General features: G+C 38.9%; 1 protein-coding gene across 1 annotated transcript in view; it reads right to left on the reverse strand.

Moving 5' to 3' along the window:
* The window catches only part of LOC129734079 (uncharacterized), a 114,453-nt gene extending 105,445 nt beyond the window's left edge, over positions 1 to 9,008 (reverse strand). The window contains exon 1 of the mRNA XM_055695798.1: positions 8,186 to 9,008. Coding sequence (XP_055551773.1) covers positions 8,186 to 8,483 — 298 coding nt within the window. The 5' untranslated portion in view covers positions 8,484 to 9,008. The remainder of the gene's footprint in view (positions 1 to 8,185) is intronic.
* Between the last annotated feature and the right edge of the window lie 386 nt (positions 9,009 to 9,394).

Below are 9,394 nucleotides of genomic sequence, written 5' to 3' on the forward strand. Positions count from 1 at the left end.
CCCAATCTCTTTTCCTCTTCTGCCATGCTCAAGAAACCAACTGTGTAACGCACCGCAGATAGCTCTGCAGTGTAATTATTGTGCGTGATGTCCAACAGATAAAAATCGTTTGTCGCTCTCTTCTAACATGAGCGTATTGATTTGCTCTTTAGTGTGACGGCAGTTGTCTCCGCAGTGCAAGATGTTCTCCTGTGCTCTAGAGGTTTACTGAGGAGAAAAGACAAGCATGATTATCAGCATAAAAAATAATTTTTCGCATAATCAAAATTCAAAAATTATCAAGTCTAAATCATGACAAGCAACTATATTATTGAGAATGGTCAATCCTTGTCGAAACGCGAGATTTGACTGATCTGATAAGTCGTTAATATTCCCAAGCACGGTCGACAGAATCATAGACCTTGCCATTTTAAATTTGCTATTTGTCTGTATAAGAGTAAGGATGAGAATTATCGACTGAAATGGCTATCGATAGTTATCGATGATTTCCTATTTCCGCTCATAATAGTTCTAGACAGCGACAACAGCAGTCTTCCCTTAGCAGCAGCAGTAGCAGTGCAGTGGATACCAGCGATAGCGGATAGCGGCCACAGCTTTGACATAGCAATGGATAGTGCACTAGTTGCAGCGGATCTCAGCATCGATAGCAGCTGGGCCAGCTGATGCAGGGACAGCGGATACCAATAACAGCGTATAGCGGCCAAAACATTGGCATGGCTACGGATAGCGTAGCAGTTGCAGCGGGTTTAGCATCGATAGCAGCTGATGCAGTGAGGCATTTTAGTGAAATGCAGTCTCTGTGCGATAGCGGGCACTAATAAATGCATTCAATGAAAAGTTGACTCATTTTGACAACACATGAGCCATCTAATTTTGAGTGTTAAATCAGTTTTTCACTGTTTATTTTATCACAAGGAATACTTTATTCGCACTGTCAGTGATAACGCCAAGATGTAATCGGTATGGTATCCAATATTGAATTGAACAACAAATTTAAAAATGACTGACACACAAGCAGCCGGGTTTTCTTTCTTGTGAAAGTATTCTACTTCATCCTTGCGGTCGTGGCTTTGCACACAACCCTTCTGTGATTTTTTTTCGGAAGTGGAGTAAGTTCCACAACACTGACACCGCCATTATGTAAGTTATTTCGATGCTACATATCTAGATCACCTTGCTGGAGGTTTAATTATCACTATTCTGCAAGGCTAATGGAGTTTCTCCATACTATCCCGCCGCATGCTATGGGTGTGATGCCACTAAGACGACACGTGTTTTCTCAATTAAGGAATGTTTACCTTGCGGGAAGGATGTTAATGCAAACATAAACGGTCTAATGGACGACTGCTACTTTGATATGCTAACAAATTCCGTAACAACAGTGCACTGCTATCTGCTGGGCAGTTTCGGAGATACTGTTTCCTAGGAAGGGTGTCGAGACAAAATGTTGCATGGTTGGGCTCGGTTAAGCCAAGGGTAAGGGATCCGCTACTGCAAGGTTTTAGACTAGAAGCGTAGTTTATGTTTTACCTGTTTAATAATTAATAGATGATGTACTGTCTTTGCTAGCGCATTAGTTGCATGCCGCTTTATATTTAGTTAGTATTTTACTAAGACTTTTGTCTTTTTGCAGGGCAAACTGAGACTGACATTGAAACTATAATAAAGTTTTTTATTTATTTTGCAGCATGCTCTTGCAACATATTTTCAATTTCTCTTTTATATAGTAACATTTTGTATAATTATTTTATCAAAACTATCAACTCTCACTCGCAAAAGTGGGCTGTTTATTAGAAAAAGAATAAAAAACAATAATATAAGTTAGTTCAAATGCATGCAAGCAAAATCACGCCAAATGGCCAAAACAAACACGAAGTTACAATTGAATCACACTTGGTATTCTCCCTAATATGTAGAAAAAGCAGAGTGAGTATTCACCGTTCACTCCTTGCCCAGCATGAGTGCTGCGTGTAGCAAATATTGTACTACACTTTTTTCTTCTGCTTTGTGCTGTGTTTCTGTTGCTCGCGGAAAAACTAATACCACAGCTGAGCGAAACAAGAGTAGTAAATCTTACTAGTAAGAATACACACGCACAGTTAGAATGCGCACTGCTGAGATAAGTTCGATAGCATTCGAAAAGCGAAAGCGAAGCGTGACTGGCGGTTGGATTTTTTTTTCAGTTTCGAGATGCAAAGCAAACAGCGCAATTTACATTCCTACCTAGATGCTCCACTCATTTCATATATGCTTATATGACACACAGAAAAAGCGCTGCTTTGTAGTGTAGTTATTATACGGAATGTTCTTTCGTGTTAAGAAGCTCACACCAGTGTATTATCTCTCTGGAGAGATATTTCAAATTCTAGCACTGTGTATTCAGCGAGCTTCTCAGATACAAACGATTCGATGTTCTCTACAGGCAACTGCGTCGATTTATCCACCAATATGAGAGCAATTGTTTTCGTAGTGAAAGATATTCTTTTACACGCTAGTGATTTTCTGAGGAGAAACAACAAGCTTGCATTGTATCAAAAAAGGATTGATATTTCTCCTTAAAATAATTTTTTTTTATGAAACTTGACGTTATTCCCGTCGCATATTTTTCCAAATCTGTATCATATTTCCAGTTCGCTTATTTTTCGCTTTCCCTACTGCACATACTGTCTGCTTAATGAACTTGACGTTATTCCAAAACTTTTGATAAAAGTCCTGGATGGAAAAGTGCAAGGCAAATTCTTACTAAGAAGTTAAGCTTTATAGTTTTTTTTTCAAGTTCAACATTTTTGAGAATAATAAAGTTCCATTGATGCAAAATGATTCTAACTGTAATTTCAAATTTTAAAGCTCTTGGCAACTAACTTTTTATATGCATCCATTTTTGAGATATTTCAAAATTAAGTTTGGAAAATTTCAGCTTTTCATGAGTTATTCGCGAGTTATTTGTTGTTCTTCAGCATCAAAAATAATCTACTTGAAACACTTTAGACGAATAAAAGCAATCCATGATTTATTACAGATCGTTTTGATATTGCGGAAGTGTTGTCCAATCGTCCAATTAAAAATTTATTATTAATGATATAGTTATAGTTTTCTCTGTGGTAATTTGTGATATTTGCTTCCCTTAATTTTTTATCTCGACTGCATGCTTTCGATGTAGCGTTACGTTTTTAGGAAAGCACGAGTGTAAAATGGAAATCTAAAATACAACCACCGAAAAAAGGTTTAGTTTAAAGCGCTTATATCTCAGTCGTTTTTCGTCAGACTCACGAGCTTTTAGCATAAGCCGGTCAGAAATTCTTCTTGGATTATTTTCTGAAACCAACTGATTTATAGAAAAACACAATTAATAAATTGATGAATAACAAGTGTTGTCTAAATTATTGAAAAATAAATAAACCCAGGGTGACGAAAAAGTTTTCACAATTAAATTCCCTGATTTTTCCTGATATTCCCTGGAATATAACATTAATTTCCCTGATAGGTTTCAGCGCTCGGCACAAAAAAGTGCAACGTAAATGAACGCCGCTCTGAACCCCCAGTGAAAAATGTTCTTGATCGGATATGAAACCAAGCAGTAAAGGTCCCACATTGACCTTTTACGCTGAATAAATTAGTTTTTGTGCTTAAGAATCAAGTCTGGACGAGGGAATATTTTTCTAAGTCTAAATCACATTCTCAGCCCGCGTTCATTTTTCACATCCTCGCAAAATCACATACATTGCCTACTTTACAAGGTAATGAGCTGTTCAAAAAAGAATCGAGTCTCGGTTGAAAAATTTTCCCTGATTGTTTTTCAGTTTTCCCTGATATTCTCTGATTTCTCTGATCGAAAAATGCATTCCCTGACATTCTCTGTTTTTAGGTTTTCGCCACCCTGAAACCACTTAAGTGCTTAAACGATTCGGCGAATGGAGTCCTGTACATATTTGAACGAGCAGTGACAACCGAAGTAACGCCGATAGCAAAGATAGAAGTGTCTGCGCAATCGGAGCAAACAATTTTTGTTTGCTGATACAAATCGGAAGTTCATTATTTCCTTTGTCGTTCCATTATCTGCGTGACCTTGCCATTTTATAAGCTTTTACATTATGGTTCGAAAATTTCTTTTTATTTTCAACTCTGACACGACAGCAAAAAACAACGGTTGCAACGGTATTTAACGTTTGTTGCTTATTATTTCTAAAAGATATCAGTGATCCGAAAAATCTGGAATCTTTTCGAGTGCAATTGAGTAAATTTAGTGCACGATAGAGACAGGTTAATTGCAAGGAAATCCTCCGAAAACAAGTTCTTTCATAAAAAAAGACTTTAAATATTCACATTTATGTAGTTCTGCGTTAAGCCTAAGTTTGAGCACTTTTAAGAACTATCTGTATATTGGAGATCTGTATATTGGAGAGCTATTGGAATTACCGATATTGATCAAAATTCAAGAGTTTGAGTCACGTTTTACTTCGACTGATTAGAATGGGCACCACTGATTAAGCCGTTCCTTACCCTATATTTACATAGAAGAAAGCGATTGTAAAACAAACGATTTTTTTTTCAATTCTAAAATTATTCTTTCTGTAAGGAAAAAAAAAGAGTAGTAGTAACCATTACCGAGAAAAAAAAACATGTCCTATAATATTGTTTGTCTAATGCAATATGAAGTGCACATTGAATATCATTCCAAAAACCGACAGAAATCGATGCAGCAATTCGTTTTCGATTCAAAAGCCTTTACGGTGTGTAGGCTGAAATTGGCTGGCAAAACTTCGTGGGAGGACATCATAGCTCGGGACAGATCCGAATGAGACTCACACTCACGTACAGCGTATGAAATCAAGCAAGGTTTAACCCAATCCCGTGCATACTGCATAGTATCCCACAGGCTGTGCCTTGCTGACATTCTGGGCTCTTAGGGTGTTTGCCTTCAGTCTCTTGCTGGGAGAGACCTCCGTTCATACGTATCTGGCGACAAAGGCCGGGAACGACTAGACAAGTTTTTATGAATCGAAATTATGGCAGGAACGTTTTTACACTCTCGTTTTTGCTTTCTCAAATCTTTTCACACTGCCTGAGATCGCCTCCGCTCAGTGTTGGCTCCTTTCACGGAGGTGGGAACGGATTCTTCCTTTTTTTGTTTGCCATTACACATCCAGCACCAGCTTGGAGATGCAGGAACCAATAAAAGCATAAAGGTGCGTAGTGTAGTGTTATTGGTTCTTTTTCGGTTTTTGCCTGTGCTCTCTGTTTGTAATACCGAGTCCAAGAAGGGAAGGCATTCTAAATTATTATTTTTATTATTTTCTTTTGTGCGGTGGTTGGAAATAACGAAGGAAAGTTCTTTACCAGCTTGCACACAGAACCGCATTGTTTTAGCGCAATGGCGTGTCATAAAATGTTTCCGGAGCGGAACAGTCGGAAGGAATTTCCGATCAGATTCCGGACGATAGCCTTCGAGATCCCCTAGTGGGGGTGCTTCCTGCCTAATCTAGATCCTGCGTACAGTATGAGAATATGCTTGCAGGAAGTGCTTGAGTTTAGATAAAGCATTATTTCAAGCAAAGATTTTTTTAAATGGTCTTCATTAAACTTTAGAAATTTTTAGATATTACGAGTGGTTTGACGAAATTACCTCCAAAAAAATTTATTGAGGTACGCAGTTAGGGAATGTTGAGGTTATTATTCATCGAATTGTCTCACATGCCGTCACATAAATACGGGATGTAGCTAAGGTATATTCCAGGAGCTGATAAAAAGAAGCCACTTTATTCCTGATATTTTTAGAACATTCTGTCTACGAAGTCTAAAACGATAGGCGACAGAGTATGTAACACGGTTCCACTCAGTCGATCGAAGCTGAAAGCTGACGGCATAATAGATTACACAGTCGTATAAGCCGGTCGGTCTGTGATGACAGAGCACATGAGTGGTTTCACCCTAGCAACATTTTCCCCTATAGGCAGTTATCGGTGAACTCGAAACTGCAGTTTACGGCTGAAACTATTTTCTTCCAGAACCAATACAAGGTCAGCTGCTCGGTTGGGTTTTACGACAATCCCCATGCATGCACACTGATGCATGGTGAATAGTGTAGTAATTAAAAGACAAAAGAAAAAAAAAGAAACCAGGCGACTCCGAAAAGTCCTACAGCGTAAACCATACAGTAGGCAGAGGTGAGATTGAAACGCGTATAGCACATATCACCGATCTGTACCGATGTTGGTTTTGGTAGAATGACAGCCGCAATCTAGATAGTGCTCACTGCTTTGTGTTGAAGCATCGCAGAATAACAACGTTCTGTGGTACTGTTTGAAATGGGAGATAGTTTTTTACAACTGATAATCTAGGCGATACGTAATTGTATTTGGAATGCATTTTATTTGACGGATGTCAACGTAATTGTTAATAATCCACCACAGATTACTACCATCCAAATTTTTAGCAAGATTTGCAAACTGTTCCTGTGTATTTATTATTTTTGATGAACGTTCGTTGACATTTAAACAAAAATAGATGCTCCAAAATATACTGTGCCTGACGCAATCTCTTATTACTGGTTCATTATTTTGAATTGTCTGGAATTTAGATATTTTCCAAAAGTACATAAAAACTTATTCCCCAGTCCTATTCCTACCTTCAAATCCGCTTGGAAATCGGATGTGCGTAATGATCTAAACTGTGTCTTTAAGCGCTGCTCTACATAGACAAATTTACTTAAATTTTTAAATTATTTTCTGGATACAACGAACTTCTGAACTGGTTTCTGTTGAAAAGAACTCAAATTCACCTGAAATCATTTCTAGTGTTCCTCAAATTCCGTATTTAGAACCTCTCCCTATAATTTTGTGGGTAAACCACATCTGCTTCATTTTCAATTAAAGTGTTGATTTATTCCGGTAATCTAAAACTTTTTTTTAAACAAGAAATGGAGAATACATGAAGAATTCATAAATTCCATTCACTAACTGAAAAAAATCATTTCGCTCTCAGTTTCACATCGGCACCATGACATTTTTTGGGAAATTCACGTTAGTGAAAAGTTCAGGAATTCACTGTCTTCAGTTTTTAGTTGTCAAATTTAAGTATTTTTTTTTTCTTTTAGAGTATTTTATTAAAAATCTGTATGCGCGTTTGTACTAGTCTGTATCAATTTAGGATATGAATAAATACAATTAGAGTAGACGGTCGCACATAAAACAATATTAAGTACTTTAATTCAAAGAGGTTTTCTTCTTCTTAAGTTTTCTGCAATTCAGTGTCAGTCATAAATATAGTTTTTGAAGCAAAGTGAGTGCATTGGACAAGCAGTGGTCCTATGAAACTTTTTGTTTTTGTTCATAGAAATCCGCTGCTATTTAAAAACTCTCATGTCTCTCCTGATTTTGTTTCCAGGTAGGCAGCTAGTTGTTACCACAGTACGATTGCCAGCCAAAGTCTGATTAATGACAGTCTGTCACTAATGCTTCCCTTCGCCAAGTAAAAGCAAACTATTTGCATCTCAAAGCTACACGTTAAATCTGCTCCACTCCACGGTACCATTTAACCTTACATCCTCCAGCAAGGTTATGACAGCTGACAGTTTTGAAGTGTTTGAACTCATTAGGCTATATTCTCAGGGCTATATATGAGTTACGATTCATGTAACGGTGCCTGACGCCGACCGAGAAACCGGTTAAAGCTTTGTCCGTGATCACACGGGAAAGGTAGACTGTGTATGTTAACGTTACCCCGTTTCCCGATAGTTGAGCGTGAACCCCGGAGCAAGCAAACGTCGTCTTGATTCTGTAATTGTCACCCTTGATTCCGGTATCAAAATTGACTTCACACTATTTATGTGCTTGTGAATCGTGGCATCGACAGAGCGCGCTTGAAGCAGTCCAGAGTAAGACTAATAGAAACAGGAAATACAAACATCAGCAGCCGGAAATTCATCAATTAGATTTTTAAGCGAACATTGCTCAAGTTTAGCTTTACTTCATTGCTTCATTGCAGCTCCCACCTTTCATTCGTTCAGCTCTGTAGTACCAATACAGAACGATGTTCTGGAAATATAAGATAAACCCTAGCGGAAAGATGCTACAAGAGCAGGAAACAACGGATAGGCGTGTAAAAGGAAGATGCGATGAAAAGTAGAAAGATTCCAACAGAGAGGCTGTGAGAACTGGATACACTGTGGTGCAAGAGGGGTACTTACGGACTGTGACTTGCTTTGGGTCAAATTCCTCTACTCGTTTGGAAAGATTGTCGATCCGCTGCTTTATCCCGAGTGATCGCTCACAAACACTAGCCAGCTCCTTGTTGAGCTCGGTGAAAATCTGGTTCGAGATGAGCACCAGGGAAGCCAGCTGCCGGAGGGCATTGCTTAGGGTTAGGTTGGTGATTGTTTCCAGTTCATAATCCTGAACTGGAAGTGAAACCGTGCCACGTAAGTGTGACGGTTTGGTGGACCGTGCAACATATTTTGGGGTCACTACACGTTGCACAAAAGGCATCTTCGCATCACACTACCTGACCGAACGCTCGCCTTTACCGCTGCGGCTGCTTTTGTGGCCACTCACGCTTCACCGCCTCACTACTAGACGTTCCGCAGCAAGATTCGCAAATTCATCCGGTTGTATGTGGTATTTCTACATTCGCTCGTTTATTACCTTTCCGCGGCTCATCTACGTGCCATGTTTCATAAAATATTCTCCACACATGAAAAAGCATCCAGATCACGTCACACCATTCATTAAACGTACAGAACTAAGTTTAAATCACAGACACTACCATGAATCGATCAATTACAACATACAAGATCTTCTAAACGGACAACTTTAGCCACCGGTAAATTTTATGTTGCTTAAGATGCACCTGAATTGAAATTCAACGGCTGAAGCTTTCCATGCTGCTGCGAGCCGGTTGATTCAAAAGTTAAAAAAACGAGGCACAAACATTACTGTGAACACCTGAGCAGAAGCGTCACGCACGAAAGCCGACATCGTCACAAATCGGCTGACGAAACTAAACTAACGGACGAAGTGTGAGAGCAGCCTGTCGCTAGCAGGCTTTCGAAGTTTCTCATCGCAAATAAAATACTGTATGTAGGCACGTAGGTACATGTGTATGATGGGAAAATTTGGGTGGTAAAGTGTTGAAGAGAGATTGGGAGAGAGCTAGAGAGAGCTTTCCGTACGATCAGTCGTGCGGCTGGCAGAAGGAGCAAGCTGACAGTTAAGTAAGATCATCAGATCAAGAGCACTGCTAAAATCCGTGCAGCCAGTTTTAACATTTGTGTCGGATAATACCTAGTGTGCGAAAATATTTCCCAATAATCAATTGGTCCGACATGATACATAAGCATTCGATTATTTAACGAAAAAAAAACGTATGTCAGATTTGTTTTCATTCACAAAATAGTGGG

This window comes from Wyeomyia smithii, chromosome 1 (assembly GCF_029784165.1).
Source record: "Wyeomyia smithii strain HCP4-BCI-WySm-NY-G18 chromosome 1, ASM2978416v1, whole genome shotgun sequence".
Classification (NCBI taxonomy): domain Eukaryota; kingdom Metazoa; phylum Arthropoda; class Insecta; order Diptera; family Culicidae; genus Wyeomyia; species Wyeomyia smithii.